Source organism: Sus scrofa, chromosome X, assembly GCF_000003025.6.
Source record: "Sus scrofa isolate TJ Tabasco breed Duroc chromosome X, Sscrofa11.1, whole genome shotgun sequence".
Classification (NCBI taxonomy): domain Eukaryota; kingdom Metazoa; phylum Chordata; class Mammalia; order Artiodactyla; family Suidae; genus Sus; species Sus scrofa.
This window is the reverse complement of record NC_010461.5, coordinates 79,323,751-79,344,230: the sequence shown is the minus strand read 5'-3', so window position 1 is coordinate 79,344,230 and position 20,480 is coordinate 79,323,751. Positions and strand designations below refer to the sequence as shown.

The following is a 20,480-nucleotide window of genomic DNA, read 5'->3' as shown; positions in this document are numbered from 1 at the left end:
GAGATGTTTCTAGAAAATTAGCAGTTTTTTTTAAAGACATATTCCTGTCTGTGTAAATGTTTGGGAGGGCACCCAGAGTTGACAGACTTCTGGTTTTACTTTGGATTGTAAATTCCATTCAGTCCTTAGTTACTTTTGTCTTTAAAGAGCTATGTCCTGCAGAAGAAGCTTTAACTCCTGAAGTCTAGAGCACACAATAGCAGCTATTTTTAAGAATTTCTTGATAAAAAATGTTACTTTGTTCTGGGGGCTTAAAGTGGGAAGGGACAGGGAGGAGAGGCTAGGAACCACAGGGCAAATCCCTCACACCCATCCCCTCTTTCCACCTATAAGGAGAGAGGTACCTTTTGGGAGTTTCATTTACTGTCATTGTTACTCAAGCGAAAAGGGCTAGTTTTCAGCAGAAATTGACAATTATTGTAAATCAACTATGATAAAAAAAATTTTTAAAAACAGATTAAAATTAAAAAGGCCAGTTTTCAACATCCTCAGAGCACAGGAGCTTGCAAGAGATTATGGAAAAGCCCAGTCTGTGTGTACTGTGGGGCATGGAACGTGGGCACATGGAGCACTTAATGCAGCCATAGTTCATCTCTATAGCTCAATCTCCATTTGCCTTCAAAATATGATCAGATAGCCCTTGGAACAAAGCTGCACTGACTCTTTGAGCAAAGAAAAAGAGATGCAAAGAACAGTATAACAAGGCCTAACAATATAATGGATTCTGGTTATGCCAGATAGAGCTCTGACTCAGAACCAGTTGCCTCAAACAAGTAAAGCATCTTTTTAAAACACTGGGGAAGACACAGGGGAGGCAGTTTCATATACCATACTGAAGTTCAGTAGAACGAGGTCAGTTAAGCACTCTATCCTGAGACATACACCTTTCATTTTCAATTGTTTTCAAATAAAAAGAGAGAAATCCCCTTTTCAAGTTGGATTGTTTAAATGCACCTACAGTTACTCCTGTCTAGCAAAGGCTAGGCAAGCTCTCCCTACTGATGCATTTCAAAAAAGGTTCAATTGGCAAAAGAAAGCGAGTGCAAAGGGTTTTTGACAAAAGAGGACTAGAGGGAACACATTTTCCTTTCACAGAAATACTGTTCTAGAAAATCAGACCAGGTAGCAGCTCAAACCAGGAATGCATACATATTGGTGAGATAAACAGGGAATTTGGAAACTTCAACTTCAGACACTCAACTGCACAAAATTATTAGCTTAAAAACTGGGGTGGGGATAAATTAGGAATTTGGGATTAAGAGATACACACTACTATATATAAAACAGATAACCAACTAATACCTACTACATAGCAAAGGGAATTATATTCAATATCTTGTAACAACTTATAACGGAAATAATCTGAAATATATATTATATACATATATATGATACATATATCATATATATGTATGTGTGTATGTGTGTGTATATGTATATATGAATCACATTGCTGTAATCTGTAAAGTAACACAATATTGTAAATCAACCATATTTTTTAAAAAAAAAGGGAGTGGGAGTTACGTAATAAAAATGAGACTTAACACTTAAACAAAACAAAGTATTACGACTTTTAGATCACGCCACAGCCTAACCCAGCATACTTTGAGAATGTGGTTCTTGTACCGCAGAAGCATACAGGTCTATAAAGAACCCCTGGGACCCTGTCCTATCCAAGGTAGAGCTGTGCCTACAGCTCCCTAGGCCCATACACATCCATCCTGTTTAGAAGTGCTCCAAGTAATTCCCAGGCAGCCCTGTCCAGGACTTAGCAAACAGAAGAGAGTAAACCCAAATCAGAAGCAACAAAATATCTCCTCTGATAAAGAGATAATTTTTGTTTTTTTACATAATATACATTTAAAGTAGATTCCAATACTGGTTCAAACAAATAAAAGTATTATAGTATCCATAGTTAATTGCACATTTAAAAGGATAATTATTTTTTGCTTCGCAAATGAATCACATTGTCTTCTTCTGAGCTCTTATGAAATAGCATATAAAACCCATTGTTGATTTAGATAACAATCAAGAATTCTAAGTTTAGGTTATAATGTTTTTCTAGTACCATTACAACAAAAGCATAACTACTTTCTTAAACTAAGATTTTTTTTCCCTATATTTTTCACCACTAACTAGTCAAGATATTTTATAGACTGTTTGTATGTGAAGGGAGCGACCAAGGACTGAGGCTTGACTAAACATAAAGAAGAAAAATAGAAGTCTACATATACCAAAAATATGTGAAAAATGAAATATACATGTTATATGCAGCACACGGTCTATGTGAGTGGATACATATGTAGGTGGCAAGAGCCATTATTTCTTACAGCAGAGGCACACAGAGGGAGAAAGACTATCAGTTAGTAACCCCTGATGTAGGTTAATGTTGCTGAGTTATCAGACAACAACACTATGATTAGGGTGTGTCACCCTGTTCAACACACCATAGACACTCAATATACACTTTTAGAATTAAATTAAAAGTCACTGAAAGGTTTTCATCCACATTAATCCCTTTGAACATTTAACGTAACAACAGATTTTGTCCTGATTCTGAAGCAGTCCAGGAGCTCAGGGATTCAATGTAGGTGGAACAAATATAATTTAAAAAAAAAAAGTCATTAGAGACTCAGTTGGGTCCAGTGCAGTTAGTTGGGTTCTATGAATCTCTTAGGTATAATTATGGACGTGAATCTAAATACATTTGACTGAGAACAGAGCCAGGTTAAATGCAGTGTTGGTATATAACACCTGTCATTCATCTGATACTTTTCTTTAATAAGAATTAGAATGCTGAAGTATGGAGCTGAACCATGTTTCTAATAAGTGGTTAGGCCACCTACAATGTGTTTTGGTCATTTCTTATGTAGTCAATTTGACTTTTTTTTACCCATCTGCTCCAATATTTTCATGCTTTTCTGGTTCTTGAAGTTACATAAGGTGTGCGTGGCAACAAGCACATACTGTAGAGAAAAGCCAAGTTTGTAACTGCCAGCATTATCATTTTCTACATAAGAATTGATGAAATCTTGTTAAATGCTCAAGATACTGAAGACAGCTCTTCCAGTTTTTGCAAATCTGAGTTTCTGCATTTAGAATGTAACAACTCTTAATGAGATCTAAAGTGTATTACCTCTCGTTTCACATATTTATTTTTGTCTTCTATTTAAAAGAATATTTTTAGTTGATGTAGAAATTTGCTGTACTGCTAAGGCAGATAGAATGAGAATTTAGTACTTATTTCCAGTGAACTGATGCTAGAAATGTAATTATTCTAGTATGAGGTCAGAAAAAAATTACTGGTGATAAGTGGCTCAAAGAGACTACTGGAAAAAAATAACTAGAACCTTCAATTAATCTAGAGTGTATTCCAGAATTAGTACAGATGAAGCCAACTCTCCAACATTTGTGTGCTGTGATCACTGATGCTATGAATAAAGGCCTAGAACCAATAACAAAGTCCTAATGATTTATCAATGAGCTATACACACATACACATATATAGTACACTGGCTATATGTACAAAACTATACTTAAGTACTCTATGCTGCACATTTTTACTTGTGTTAAATGTAAAGTAAAAAATCCTGGGGTTTGGGAGGAGGTAGTTGAGTAAATGAGAGGAGGATTGTGGACTAATAGACTTCAGAAATATTACAAATAATAAAGACTGATGCACAAATGGCTTTCTATAGAATTTCAAAATCAGATTAATCAAAACACCTTTTCCCCTAGGCATTCTAGTCAATCAAGATTTTATTGCAGTGATTATTGCTATTTACCATTTTCCACTGAAGAACTATTAAGGGGGTAAGAACATTTTACACTTATTAAGCCCTAACCTTGTCCCAAGCTGGTGCTAAGAAATTTGCACCTACTGTCTCATTTCATTCTTATGAAAATTCTAGGAGGCAGATGCCATTCCTTCCCCAGTTTTATAGGCAAGACAGATGAGGATCAGAGGGGTTGGGTGAATTGCCCAAAGTTACACTGTTTAGTGGGGAGAATCAGGATTTGAATTCAGGTTTGTCAGGATTGAACTCATTTCAATTGCACGCTAAACCACTGAAGTCTGTCTGACATGTCACTGGGGGTGGGGGTAGGAGATGTCACAGAATCACCCAGCTGGGTGTGATGCATCATTTGATGGTTGCTACTGTGGGAGCTTCTATTGCACCTCAATGCCTCAATCCAGGGCTTCAACTTAGAAATTCAAGAAGTCTTTATTGAATGAATGTCACAATCATGGCATAATGTTACCTGAAATGGACCTAAAGATGTTTCACTAAAATAACAAAGTCCCGGAAGTATCCTTGTGGCTCAGTGGAAACAAACCCGACTAGTATCCATGAAGACTCAGGTTTAACGCCTGGCCCTGCTCAGTGGATTGCTGTGAGCTGTGGTGTAGGTTGCAGATCTGGCTTGGATCCAGTGTTGCTGTGGCTGTGGTGTAGGCCTGCAGCTGTAGCTCCGATTTGACCCTTAGCCTGGGAACTTCCATATCCCCTGGGTGTAGCCCTAAAAAGCAAAAAAAAAAAAAAAAAAAAAAAGTCCCAAGTTTATACTAGCTATCTTAGAGTTTGCTAAAAGCTCTAAAGCCCTGGGTAAATCTTTACTGGATAATTTTATTTGGGGAAATCTAACCATGACACTCACACACCACATTATTTCCATTGGGGGGGGGGAACAAAGAGAAAAAGTTCTGATTTTGAGTAAGCAGATTTCTTAAAATGTTTGCTGATATATGGAGCAAGGCAATTTATATAAATGGAATATCATCCAGGTAGTTTTTTTCTTCATAAATAAAGCTTATTAGGTCAATGATTTTCTTTTACGTCCACCACATATACACATTTGTTTAGCTTTGCATTAGCATCTATGAGCTGTTCATTATCATTTGTAAAATATGCCAGAATGGTGGTACCTACACTGTCTCAGGAATTTATACTATCAGGGGTGCTTTATTACTATTGGGATCAATTCCATTATATATAGGTGTTCTAATATATATTATTGGTTACTATAATTTAATGCCTGGGGTATGACATTAGGAAACATAGTTTTTGTCTATTGAGATTAAAATAACATAATGTAAAATGAACTGATTCACTTATAAGATGTAATTGTTTTAAAACTTAGAAAATAGAAAAATAAAATTGCTATCCACCACTAATGATAGAACTTAAATGTTTAGGTTTCTTGGTTAAAATGTGCTTATTCACTCTCAGAAGACTCATTTAGCATCAGATCTGATTTAGGTAAGCTTTCTTTATCATCATCATCTTTGCCTAGAAGTAAACAGGCAATTCTAATTTCCATATAATCTTATATAAGGAGGAGTAAAACTGTTCCTGATTAAATAATATTTGCATAAGAATCACACTTGGAGTTTCCAATTTCAAAATATCCTTTTAAAAATGCATTTTTTATTGCTTCCTCCAAGTCCTAACAATTAATTTGCTGATTTCTAGAAACGTGAAAAGCAAGAGATTTATTCACAAATATTACAAATATTTGCTAAGCTTTCTTACTCTACCTACAGAATTAATTTATTTTTAGTGATCCCTAAATTGATTATCATCTATATTAGTATAATCAAAGGTTGGAGAACATAAGTTATGCCAAGTACTTTGCATAGTTTATAACTATTACACACATTTTAGAGTACATTTATTGATTTAGCCTATTTTTTTGCTGCATTTAAATTAGCTTTCTCAACTTTACATTTAAATAAATGGAGTATTACTGTGCGTGCTTTAATTATAATTACATGGGAAATAGTGCAATAAATGTTGGTTGGATGAATGAAATAACCTTATGTCAAAAAACATCAATACATAGTTACACACTGATGAAACCATCCTGTTCTTAAAAAAAAAGTTTGCACACTAGTGAATCCATTGCTTGCAACTCCCACTGGCTTTTTTTTCCACATCTTTGTTATAAATTTTTTCCTTCCTGTTACCACCTTCTTAAACTGCCACAGATTGAAACTCCTTTGAAGAGAGCATCAGATATGAGCTCTCTCTCTTTTTTTTTTTTTTCCACCTTTCACTGTTCTTTTCTAGCTACATCCACCCTGTGTTTGTTCATCTCTCCTTTCTTGTGTTTCTGGCTCACTAACTGGGTAGGGAGAAATTCCTAAAATCACCTTGGCTATCCTACCTCATTTCCTCATAACCTATCCTCCACCATCTGACTTGGAAGGCTCTTCACAGTCTTTCCAACAGTCTTCCTACTTTTCCAATAAGTTCCCAATTCAAATGCTCCTCTGCCGACAACAACAAAGAGGACAATCGCAGCGAGAGAGAATGTTTCCTGGACATTGACCAAAGACATCAGAAAGAGAAGAAATCAACATATACGTAATAGAGTGTCAGTAACACCAGTCTCTGTGTTATCTCATCTAACTCTCACAGTCACAAGGAAAAGTACTATTATTTCAATTTTATAGAGGAGGAAATTAAAGAACATAGAGAGATGAAATACTTTGTTAGAGAATACATGGCTAGTCAGTTGTGGATCTGAGACCTGAACTTAGGAACTTTCCTCTTCATCATTCTGATATACTTTCCCATGAGTCACTGAAGAGATCCTCCAAGAAGCTTGCTGCCTTCCGTGCTGATGTGTACCACTGTTAATATTAAAAGTCCCATTTACTTGAATAGTTTCACCTCTGCTTAGCCAAATATTACCCATCCTCCAGCATCTAGTTCATCTGGTACATTCAGAGACTATATTTAGCCTTCTCTATGAAACTTTACATCACTTTACTAGACTTCATAGATCTCTCCTTTGAGATAGTTTTAAATATTCTCTCTTACGTATCATTACACTGTTTGCTGCCTCAGCTTTATTGAATCTGAAGAGTAGCATAATATGTCACCCCAAAATATGCCATTTTGGCATATGGATTATTTTTGAGCTGAAGGCAACTGAGAAGCAGACACCAGACAAACTCTGCCCTCTTGCTATCTGCCTAAAAGCAGGGTATAAGTGTGTAAGGTCCCTCTTCCCCTCTTTACCAGGAATAACATGTTATTCACCAGAGACAACTCTATCTAGATAGACCCTTATCAGCCCAGAGATGGCACCAGAGACTAACCCTTATCTTCCATTAGTTGCCAGTATATTTACCTTCCCACAATTTGCCACACTAGAAATGCAAAGTCCTTTTCCTTTACTTTATTTAAATATTTATAAAAATGTGTTATTCTTTTGTGAAGGTGCTATATAAGCCCAGGTTCTAACCACTCCTTTGAGTTACTCATCATTGAGGTGCTTCCACGTGTATGCACAACGCACGCATTAGTAAATCATTTTTCTCCTAGTAACCTGTCTTTTTGTCAGTCTAGTTTACAGGGACCCAGCCAAGGAACAGTTTTTCCTCCACTATGCATCTCTCTGACAAAACCGTAAACTTCAAAAAGAAGGGGACTATGTCTTGAACTATTTCCAGATTCTTCAACGAGCATAAAATGACTCTTTCATCATCATCAACAGCAGCAAAAATATTCTAGGACCCTTGTTATGTACTGTACTTAATTATCTCACTTTATTTTCACTAAAATGATAGGAGGTAAATGTCAGTATTCTACATTACAGATGAGCTAACTGAGGCATGAAGTGATGAAGGAACAGAACAAGGTCATAAAGTAAATAGGTAGCAGACCAAAGACTGATCTCCACTTTTTTAACGTACAGACTTTAATAACATTTTAGTCATGCCACTTAATGTTTACAAATGACTGTATCTTTAATATATAACCGTGTCACTTTCTCCTTTACAATTAAAAAAATACCATTTATTATCATGGCCTTTGCCTTCAGATCTCCAATTCTTTCAATGGAGCCTTGAAACATTTTTTTTTAAACATGATATTTTTAAATGGATTTAACGAACTGAAAAGATATAATTCTCTGCCTGCTTGGTTTCCATGATACCTTTACTTAATTCTGAACTCAGCTGATCATATCTAGATTACGAAAATAATCTTTTGCATTTGCTTTATCATACTAGTCTTCCAAATAGATTCTAAAATATTTCTCCTTGATGAATATATAAATTTTGCATGCCAGATAAATATATCTTATTGTTGTTACTTATTAGCTATATGGGATCACAGGAGATTTTAAAAAAGGGGAGGGGTTTGTAATTTTGCTAATTTGATATGAAATAGAAACTTTCCAGAAAGAGTTTTTTATTTTTAAAGCTGTAATTTTATTTTACACAGCAAAGGAAACCATTAAAAAGCAAAAATAAAAAGACAACCTAAGGAATAGGAGAAAATAGTTTCAAACAATGAAACTGACAAGGGCTTAGTTTCTAAAATATACAAACTCATACAGCTCAATAGCAAAAACTCCAACAACCCAACTGAAAAATAGGCAAAAGACCTGAAAGGACATTTCTCTAAAGAAAATATACAGATGGCCAACAGGCACATAAAAAATGCTCAACATCACTAATTATTAGAAAAATGCAAATCAAAACTACAACAAGTTACCACCTCACAACAATCAGAATGGTCATCATTAACAAGTCAACAAATGACAAATACTAGAGACAGTGTGGAGAAAAGAGTACCCTCCTTCACTGTTTGTGGGACTGTAAGTTGGTACAACCACTGTCTAAAACAGTATGGAGGCAGCTCAGAAAACTAAACATAGAACTACCACATGACCCAGCAATCCCACTCCTGGGCATATATTCATACAACACTTTCACTTAAAAAGATACATGCACTGGTATGTTCATTGCAACACTTCACAATAGCCAAGATACGGAAACAACTTAAATGCCCATCAACAGATGAATGGATTAAGGAGATGTGGTATAGATATACCATCGAATACTACTCAGCCATAAAAAAGAATAAAATAATGCCATTTATAGCAACATGGATGGAACTAGAGACTCTCATACTAAGTGAAGTAAGTCAGAAAGAGAAAGACAAATACCATATGATATCACATATCTGGAATCTAATAAATGGCACAAATTAACCTTTCTATAGAAAAGAAACAAACTCATGGACTTGGAGAACAGACTTGTGGTTGCCAAGGTGGGGAGGGAGTGGGATGGACTAGGAGATTGGGGTTAGTAGAAGCAAACTATAGCATTTGGAGTAGATAAGCAATGAGATCCTGCTGTACAGCCCAGGGAACTATATATAGTCACTAGTGCTGGAACATGATGGAGGATAATGTGAGAAAAAGAATATATATATATATATATATATGAATGACTGGGTCACTTTGCTGTAGAGCATAAATTGGCAGAACACTGTAAATCAAATATAATATAAAAAAATCTTAAAAAAATCCATACATTTGTAATTTTCAAGTGACTTTCTTTACCCAAGGGACTCTTTACTTGACCATCTTTGTTATAAGTAAGATCCCCTGGTTTCAAAGGCATATATCTCTAGGCACATGTGCATGAACTATCTCTACAGTCTACATTATATATATCTCACAATGGGAATCTAATACTCTATATCATCTTTCTTTCAGAGGAAAGTGGGTAACACTGTTCTAACTGAACACATTTAAAAGTTCTCTAAATCACTTTCTGATGGCTCCTTATTCTCATGTCTCCCATAGATTGACATTTTATGTAGTTCCACCATGATTCCTCCCAGGCTCTCAGAAAGTCTGCAATTGATTTCCACCTAGTTAACAATAGCATCTTATAAGATACTGAGAAACTCGATGACATCAAGCTCCAACTTGATACCCAATTACCCATCTCTGTTCTTATTCTTTCTTCTCTGCATCTTTTCATCTTCTTAATACCATACAATTTCAATGGGAGGATCTCTTTTTAAAACATAGTTGTAAGAACTAAAACAGAGATACCCTTAAGTGGAAAATAATATTACAATAAATAATACAAGAAGAAGTAGTAATAGTAGTAGTAGTATTTGAAACATATGGGCCACAAATCAAGAACCTAATGGTGATGTTTACTATTTAAGTGATCTATAAATAGAGATATGGTAACAATACACAAAAAATTAATCCTAAAATGTGTCTTTCATGTTCAGATCACTCCGCTAAGTACTTGCATAAAAATTTTATAGTACGTCTTCAATGATATTTGAAGAGGTCATCAATCAAATCTTAGCAAGTGAAAATATACATATGCTATAGATACACACAATCAAAACTGGTCCTTTCTTTCTTGTTTTCTTTCTATTGTAGGTATGTTTTTAAGCAAATAGTGAAAGGTTGATAAGTACTTAGAGAGGATAGGGGAGGGGGGCCAGTAAAATGTGGAAACACTATATTCTTGGCAAAAAAACTGGATATATTTTGTGTTGACTACTTACACTTTTCACCATTCACTCTGGAAATTCTCAAAGTGTAATCTTGGAACTCCTGGAGGCCTGAGATCATTTCAGATCTGCAAGGTTGAAACTGTGTTTGTAAGAATACTGACATATTTTTGCCTTTTTCTCTCTCATTCTTTCATGAGTGTATAGTGTTTTCCAGAAGTTTCATGATGAACACTACTGCATTAGACTGAATATATGAACAGGTATAAGAATCAAGCTGTCTTTTAGTTAAAATTTGAAGAGATTTATAACACTAATTTTTTCTCTTCTTACTACTTTTTTGAGAGGATTTTGGAGGATAAAGATACTTTTCATAAAAATGTTATTTACTAGGTAATATATTTATTAATATAACTAATCCAAACACAACACTAAAGATAGTCATCAAACCACAGAGAAGAGAACAAGAGAAGAAGGGAAGAAAAAAGAGCAACAAAAACAAATTCAACCAAATTCAAAACAGTTAATAAAATGGTAGTAAGAACATGAATACCAATAATTACCTTAAATGTAAATGGACTAAATGCCCCAACCAAAAGACACACACTGGCTGAATGGGTACAAAAACAATACCCATATATAGGCTTTCTTCAAAAGAGCAACTTCAGTTCTCGCAACACTTACAAACTGAAAGTGAGGGGATAGAAGAAAATATTCCATGCAAACAGAAATCCAAAGGAAGCTGGAGTAATAATATTCATATCAGACAAAATAGACCTTAAGATAAAGAATGTTATAAGAGACAAAGAAGGACATTACATAATGATCAAAGGATCAGGCTAAGAAAAAGATATAGCAATTGTAAATATATATGCACCCAACATAGGATTACCTCAAAATATAAGGCAACTGCTACCAGTGTTAAAAGGAGAAATCAACAATAACACAATCATAGTGGGGGAGTTTAACACCCCACTTATAGCAATGGGCATATCATCCAGACAGAAAATCAACAAGCAAACACAGGCCTTAAATGAAACATTAGACTAGATGGACTTAATAGATGTCTAGAGAATATTCCATCCAAAAGCAGCAGAATACACATTCTTCTCATGGGCACACGGGACATTCTCTAGGATAAATCACATTCCGGGCAAAAATCAAGCCTCAGTAAATTTAAGAAAATTGAAATCATATCAAATATCTTTTCTGACCACAATCTACTAAAACTGGAAATCAACAACAAGAAAAAAAGCTGCAAAAAACCCACAAACACGTGGAGACTAAACAACATGCTACTAAACAGCCAATGTATCACTGAAGAAATCAAAGAGGAAATTAAAAAATATCTAGAAGCAAATGACAGCAAATACACAATAATCCAAAACCTATGGGATGTAGCCAAAACAGTTCTAAGAGCAATACAAGCAATACAAGCCTACCTCAGGAAACAAGAAAAAGCTCAAATAAACCACCCAATTTTACACCTAAAGCAACTAGAGAAAGTAGAACAGACAAAACCCAAAGTTAGCAGAAGGAAAAAAATCATAAAGATGAGAGCAGAAATCAATGAAATAGAAATGAAGAAAACCATAGAAAAGATAAATGAAACAAAAAGCTGGTTCTTTGAAAAGAACAACAAAATTGATAAACCTGTATCCAGACTCATCAAGAAAAAAAGATAACTAAAATCAATAAAATTAGAAATCAAAAAGGAGAAGTTACAATTGACATCACAGAAATACAAAGGATCATAAGAGAATACTATATGCCAATAAAATGGACAACCTAGAAGAAATGGAGAAATTCTTAGAAAAATACAATCTTCCAAGACTAAATCAAGAAGAAATAGAAAAGATGAATGGACAAATTGCAAGTACTGAAATTTATTTATTTATTTATTTATTTATTTATTTATTGTCTTTTTGCCTTTTCTAGGGCTGCTCCGGTGGCATATAGGGGTTCCCAGGCCAGGGGTCAAATCGGAGCTGTTGCTGCCAGCCTATGCCAGAGCCACAAGCAACACGGGATCTGAGCCGTGTCTGTGACCTACACCACAGCTCACGGCAATGCCAGATCCTTAACCCACTGAGCAAGGCCAGGGATTGAACCCGCAACCTCACGGTTCCTAGTTGGATTCGTTAACCACTGTGCCATGACGGGAACTCCAGAAGTACTGAAATTTAATCTGTGATTAAAACACTTCCAACAAACAAAAGTCTAGGACCAGATGTCTTTGCAGGAAAATTCTATCAAAAATTTAGAAGAGTTAATACCTATCCGTCTGAAACTATTCCAAAAAATCACAGAGGAGGGGTCCCTCCCAAACTCATTCTATGAGGCCACCATCACCCTGATACCAAAACCAGACAAAGATACCACAAAAAAAGAAAATTCAATATCACTGATATTGAATATCAGTGATGAACATAGATGTGAAAATACTCAACAAGATACTAGCAAATCAAATCCAACAATACATTAAAAGGATCATACACCATGATCCAGTGAGATTTATCCCAGGGATGCAAGGATTTTTCAATGTCTGCAAATCACTAAGTGTGATACTATACACCACACTAACAAACTGAAGAATAAAAACCATATGATCCTTTCAGTAGATGCAGGAAAAGCCTTTGACAAAATTCAACACCCATTTCTGATAAAAACCCTCCAGAAAGTGGACTTAGAGGGATCCTACTTCAACATAATAAAGGCTATATATGACAAACGCACAGCTAACATCATTCTCAGTGGTGAAAAGCTAAAATGTTTCCTGATAAGATCAGGAACAAGACAAGGATATCTGCTCTTGCCACTACTATTCAATATAATTTTAGAAGTCCTAGCCAAAGCAATCAGAGAAGAAAAAGAAATAAAAGGAATCCAATTGGAAAGGAAGAAGTAAAGTGATCACTGCAGATGACATGATACTATGGCTAGAAAATCCTAAAGATGATACTAGAAACCTGTTAGAGCTCATCAATGAATGTGTTAAGGTTGCAGGATACAAAATTATTACACAGAAATCAACTGCATTTCTATATACTAACAATGAAAGATCAGAAAGAGAAATTAGGGAAATAATCCCATTTACCATCACATCAAAAAATTGAAATACCTAGGAATAAACCTATCTAAAGAGACAAAAGACGTGTACACTGAAAACTATAAGGTGCTGATAAAAGAAATCAAAGACAACACAAACAGATGGACAGGTATACCATGCTCTTGGATTGGAAGAATTAATGTTGCCAAAATGCCTATACTACCCAAGGAAAACTATAGATTCAATGCAATCCCTATAAATTTGCCAGTGGCATTTTTTTCACAGAACTAGAACAAAATATTTTAAAGTTTTTTGGAAGTACAAAAGACCCAGAATAGCCAAAGCAATCCAGAGAAAGAAAAATGAAGCTGGAGGAATCAGGCTCCCTGACCTCAGACTATACTACAAAGCTACAGTCATCAAAACAGTATGCTACTGGCACAAACACAGAAATATGGATCAGTGGAATAGGATACAAAGCCCGGATTTAAACTCATGCACCAAGAGTCAACTAATCTATGACAAAGGAGGCCAGAATATACAATGGAGAAAAGACAGTCCCTCCAATAAGTGGTGCTTGGAAAACTGGACAGCTACATGTAAGAGAATGAAATTAGAATACTCTCTAATACTGTACACAAAAAATAATTAAAGACCAGAAGTGCCCATAGTGGCTCAGTGGAAACAAATTATTTTTTTGTCTTTTTCTAGGGCCACATCCATGGCATATGGAGGTTCCCAGGCTAAGGATCTAATAGGAGCCACGACAGGAACTCCTCATTAATGTATTGGTGAGGGCAAACCAGTTATTTTATGGAATGCTTCTCAGAGACTCCCTAGTCTGGCATGAATAGATTTGGATACAAATTTTAGTATACCATAAACTTATTAGCTAGATGACTAGACATCTCTTCTCCCTCTGCAAGCCTTCATGCTCCTCATATATAAAATTAGTAGACTTTCTTTAGATGATCACTGTGGTAGTTTATGTACCAGCTTTTTTTTTTTTTTTTGACTTTTTGTCTTTTCTAGGGCCACACCCACAGCATATGGAGGTTCCCAGGCTAGGGGTCTAATCAGAGCTGTAGCCACTGGCCTTAGCCACAGCCACAGCAATGCACGATCCAAGCTGGCAACACCAGATCCTTAACCCACTGAGCAAGGCCAGGCATCAAACCCACAACCTCATGGTTCCTAGTCAGTTTCATTAACCACTGAGCCAGGATGAGAACTCCATTGTGGAAACCAATTTGACTAGCATCCATGAGGACACAGGTTTGATCCCTGGTCTCACTCAATGGGTTAAGAATCCAGCTTTGCTGTGAGCTGTGGTGTAGGTCGTAGACATGGCTCAGATCCTGTGTTGCTGTGGATGTGGTGTTGGCCAGTGGCTACAGCTCCAATACAACCCCTAGCCTGGGAACCTCCATATGTCGACCTAAATATAAGACTGGATACTATAAAACTCTTAGAGGAAAACATAGGCCAAACACTCTCTGACATAAACCACAGCAATATCATCTCAGATGCACCTTCTAGAGTAATGACAATAAAAAACAATCAAATGGGACCCAATTAAACTTAAAAATTTTTGGGAGTGCCCATTGTTTCTCAGCAGTGACCCCGACTAGCATCCATGAAGGCACAGGTTCGATCCCTAGCCCCACTCAGTAGGTTAAGGATTTGGCATTGCTGTGGCTTAGGTCGCAGGTGCAGCTTAAATCTGGTGTTGCTGTTGCTGTGGTGTAGGACAGCAGCTGCAGCTCTGATTCAGCCCCTCACCTGGGAACTTCCATATGCCACAGGTGCAGCCCTAATAAGACAAAAAAAAAAAAAAAAAAGGTTTCCCATAGCAAAGGAAACTCTAAACAAAATGAAAAGACAACCTACAGAATGAGAGAAAATATTTACAAATGAAGTCACTGACAAGTGATTACTCTCCAAAATAGATAAACACCTCCTGCAGCTCAATACCAAAAAAACAACAGCCCCATCAAAAAATGGGCAGAAGATCTAAACAGACAATTCTCCAAAGAAGATATACAGATGACCAAAAACAAAAGAAAAGATGTTCGACATCAGTAATTATTAGAGAAATGCAAATCCAAACCCCTCTGAGGTACCACCTTACACCAGCCAGAATGGCCATCATCAAAAAGTTTACAAACAATAAATGCTAGAGAGGGTGTGGAGAAAAGGAAACCCTCTCACACTATTGGTGGGAACATAAATTTGTGTAACCACTATGGAAAACACTATGAAGATTCCTCAAAAAACTAAAAATAGAATTACCATATGATCCAGCAATCCCATTCCTAGGTCTCTATCCAGAGAAAACCATGACTCAAATATATACATATACCCCAGTGTTCATTGCAGCACTATATACAATAGCCAAGACATGGAAGCATCCTAAATGTCCATTAACAGAGGAGTGGATAAAGAAGTCAGTTGCATTTCTGTATACCAGCAATGAAACATTAGAAAAGGAATACAAAAATACGATACCTTTTAAAATTGTACCTCACAAAATCAAATACCTCGGAATACACCTGACCAAGGAGGTAAAGGACCTATATGCCGAGAACTATAAAACTTTAATCAAAGAAATCAAAGAAGATGTAAAGAAATGGAAAGATATTCCATGTTCATGGATTGGAAAAATCAATACTGTAAAAATGGCCATCCTACCCAAAGCAATCTACAGATTCAATGCAATCCCTATCAAATTACCCAGGACATTTTTCACAGAACTAGAACAAACAATTCAAACATTTATATGGAACCACAAAAGACCCAGAATCGCCAAAGCAATCCTGAGAAACAAAAACCAAGCAGGAGGCATAACTCTCCCAGACTTCAAGAAATACTGCAAAGCCACAGTCATCAAAACAGTGTGGTACTGGTATCAAAACAGACAGACAGACCAATGGAACAGAATAGAGAATCCGGAAATAAACCCTGACACCTATGGTCCATTAATCTTTGACAAGGGAGGCAAGAACATAAAATGGGAAAAAGACAGTCTATTCAGCAAGCATTGCTGGGAAACCTGGACAGCTGCATGCAAAGCAATGAAACTAGAACACACCCTCACACCATGCACAAAAATAAACTCCAAATGGCTGAAAGACTTAAATATACGACAGGACACCATCAAACTCCTAGAAGAAAACATAGGCACAACACTCTCTGACATCAACATCATGAATATTTTCTCAAGTCAGTCTCCCAAAGCAATAGAAAGTAGAGCAAAAATAAACCCATGGGACCTCATCAAACTGAAAAGCTTTGCACAGCAAAGGAAACCAAAAAGAAAACAAAAAGACAACTTACAGAATGGGAGAAAATAGTTTCAAATGATGCAACCGACAAGGGCTTAATCTCTAGAATATATAAGCAACTTATACAACTCAACAGCAAAAAAACCAATCAATCAATGGAAAAATGGGCAAAAGACCTGAATAGACATTTCTCCAAAGAAGATATACGGATGGCCAACAAACACATGAAAAAATGCTCAACATCGCTGATTATAGGAGAAATGCAAATCAAAACTACCATGAGATACCACCTCACACCAGTCAGAATGGCCATCATTAATAAATCCACAAATAACAAGTGCTAGAGGGGCTGTGGAGAAAAGGGAACCCTCCTGCACTGCTGGTGGGAATGTAAGCTGGTGCAGCCACTATGGAGAACAGTTTGGAGATACCTTAGAAATCTATACATAGAACTACCATATGACCCCGCAATCCCACTCTTGGGCATCTATCCGGACAAAGCTCTACTTAAAAGAGACACATGCACCTGCATGTTCATTGCAGCACTATTCACAATAGTCAAGATGTGGAAACAACCCAAATGTCCATCAACAGATGATTGGATTCGGAAGAGGTGGTATATATACACAATGGAATACTACTCAGCCATAAAAAAGGATGACATCATGCCATTTGCAGCAACATGGATGGAACTAGAGAATCTCATACTGAGTGAAATGAGCCAGAAAGACAAAGACAAATACCATATGATATCACTTATAACTGGAATATAATATCCAGCACAAATGAACATCTCCTCAGAAAAGAAAATCATGGACTTGGAGAAGAGACTTGTGGTTGCCTGATGGGAGGGAGCGGGAGTGGGAGGGATCGGGAGCTGGGGCTTATCAGAACAACCTAGAATAGATTTACAAGGAGATCCTGCTGAATAGCATTGAGAACTATGTCTAGATGCTCATGTTGCAACAGAAGAAAGGGTGGGGGAAAAACTGTAATTGCAATGTATACATGTAAGGATAACCTGACCCCCTTGCTGTACAGTGGGAAAATAAAAAGAAGATATGGTACATTTACACAATAGAATATTCCTCAGGCATAAAAAGGAATAAAATAATGGCATTTCCAACAACATGGATGGACCTAGAAATCATCATGCTAAATGAAGTTAGACAGTAAAAAAGAAATATCATATGCTATCGCTTATACGTGAAATCTGAAAAAAGGATATAATGAACTTCTCTGCAGAGCAGAAACTGACTCACAGACTTTGAAAAATTTATGGTTACCAGAGCAGAGAGATTGGAGGGGAGAGATTGACTGGGTGTTTGGGATGGAAATGTTCTAAAATTAGATTGTGATCATGGTTGTACAAGTATAAGTGTAATAAAAGTCATTGAATTAAAAATGTTAATAGGTGATAGGTTTATTAACATAATTTAATAGAATAAAAAATAATTTAAAAATTAATTCTTAAATAATTTTATTACAGCTCTGTTTAAATTCTAATCTGATAAGTTGAAGTAAATATATAACCCAAATAAGCAACAGGTAGTTTAGGTGCTCAATAATTTTTAATCATGTAAATAAGTTCAGAGGCCAAATACTTTTAGAACTTCTGAGTTATATTTTACTCTGTAATCTCATTCAGACTCATGTGTTATATAATAAATTGTGTAATGAATTAAGGTGAGGTCATAATGGAGTAGGTTGGACCCCTAATCCAAATGACTGGTGTCCTAATAAAAAGAACACCATATGAAGAGAAAGCCATCAACACAGGGAGAATGCCATGTGAGGATCAAAGTTATGCTGCCACAAGCCAAGGAACCAACTAACTAACAAACAGGAGAGAGGCCTGGAATGGATCCTTCCCTAGTGTCTTTACAAAGAGCAAGATGCTTCCTATACGTTGATTTCAGATGCCTGTCCTCCAGAACTCTGAGACTGTAAATTTCTTTTACTCTAAGCCACTCAGTATGAGGTCCTTTGTTACAGAAGCCTTAGCAAACTAATATACCCTAACTTTAATCATCAAAAACCAATGATCCCCCAGGTCTGTCTGTCTAGTTAAAACTTCTTTTCTGAATTTCATAACACACATGCATGTGTGTGCGCATATATACACACAATGGCTTCTTTGACATTGCCCATCTTTACAAACTTTCTGAAAATAAAACGGGTTCAAAATGTCACTCATCATTGCAATCCTCCTGATAAAGTCTTGTCTATTCCTGAATTGCTTTTTCTTTATGAAGGGTACCACTTTCTTTAATAGCTCCTTCCCTTAATTCCCACATCTAACATCATCAGTGTCAGTCAGTTCTACCTTTTAACAACCCTCTGGTGATGGTGAATTTCATGTGTCAACTTGGCTGGACCACAGTACCCAGTTATTTGTTCAAACATTACTCTGGATGTTTCTTTGAGGGTGTTTTGCATTAATTAAATTAATCCATGTAATTCAGTGGATTTTGAGTAAAGCAGATTGCCCTCCCAAATATAGGTGGGGCTTATTCAATCAGTTGAAGGCCTGAATAAATAAAACACTTGATCTCCCCTGAGCAAGAGGGAATTCTACCAGCAGACTGCCTTTGGACTTGAACTGCAATACTGATTCTTCCCTGGGTCTTCAGCCTACCACTCTACCCTGCAGATTTTGATCTTACCAGCTTCTATAATCATATGAGCCAATTCCTTAAAATAAATCTGTCTCTGTATATCCACAAACTATAGAACTCTAATACACCTCTTACTGGTAACTCCTGTAAATTCACTCCCACTGATTAGTTCAGGCTACCATCATCTCTTGTCAGGACTGTGATAATAACCATAACCTCTGTTGTCTCCGGGCCTTCCCTTTCCAGTCCATTCTCCATGCTTCTGTCACAATGATCCTTCTAAGAAACCTATCAAAGCACATCACTTTCCCATTTAGAAACACTCATTGGTTTCCCATCACTTTCAGGGTCAGACCCTTAGTACAGCCAAGAGAATACACAATCTGTCCCCTACTTCTTCAAACCTCTTCTCTCACTACCCCTCCCATGCACATAAGGGAGCTAATGTTCATCACTGTTCTACTCACTCCATCAGCTAGCAAGGGAGAACTTCTTACAAGTGCCCATTGCCATGCCATGCCTAGTACTTTTCCTAATTGCATGATCTTCAGTCAGGACAGCTCTTTTGATCATAATTATGAGGCTTATTTGCTAAATTATGCTGATACTACTCTTTTACTTTGGCTGTTTACTTTTTTCTTTTTTAAAAAAGGATGTTATATTTATTTCCTGGGTGAACATTTCAACTCTTGAAAACACATATTATTTTAAAGGTATGAAGAAGAATGGCATAGACATTTTAGCAGAGTTGCCATTAAGAGATATTATGGCAGAATAATCAATATGATTAATAATTATATTAAATAATGATAATTAAAAGTACATAGTAGTTAATAATAGTTAATAATTAACTCTGGCCACAGACTGCCTAGGTTCAGATCTTGGTTCTACCTCTTAGAATCTTTCTGAATTTGGGCAACTTACTTAACTTCTCTGTGTCTCAGTTTCCTCACCTTAAAATGAGGGAGTAGCACCCTCCTAATAGGGTTTTATGAAGATCAAATAGTTCCAATACACAAAACTCCTAGAACAGTTCCTGGTACATAGTAAGTGCCACATGTTAGTTGTTGGTATTGTTATCGTTACTATTATTTGAAAATGGCATTTTAAGTGCAAAGATTCTATAGGCAGACTATTTAGATTCTAATCTTGCTGCTAATACTTCTCATTTGTGTCATCTTGGAAAGTTCCTTAATTTCTGTGAGTTTCAGTTTCCTCATCTGTAAAATGAGATGATAACAGTACC

The 20,480-nt window shown here is 36.2% G+C and overlaps 1 protein-coding gene across 5 annotated transcripts in view; it reads right to left on the bottom strand.

Moving 5' to 3' along the window:
• DIAPH2 (diaphanous related formin 2) overlaps positions 1 to 20,480 on the bottom strand; it is a 918,057-nt gene that overhangs the window by 176,211 nt on the left and 721,366 nt on the right. Inside the window, exon 27 of one of the 5 annotated variants that reach the window (XM_021080482.1) lies at positions 9,270 to 10,411. The exons of the other annotated variants lie outside the window; for them this stretch is intronic. Coding sequence (XP_020936141.1) covers positions 10,401 to 10,411 — 11 coding nt within the window. The 3' untranslated portion in view covers positions 9,270 to 10,400. Of the gene's footprint in view, positions 1 to 9,269; positions 10,412 to 20,480 lie in introns of those variants that run through there. 5 annotated transcript variants of the gene reach the window in all.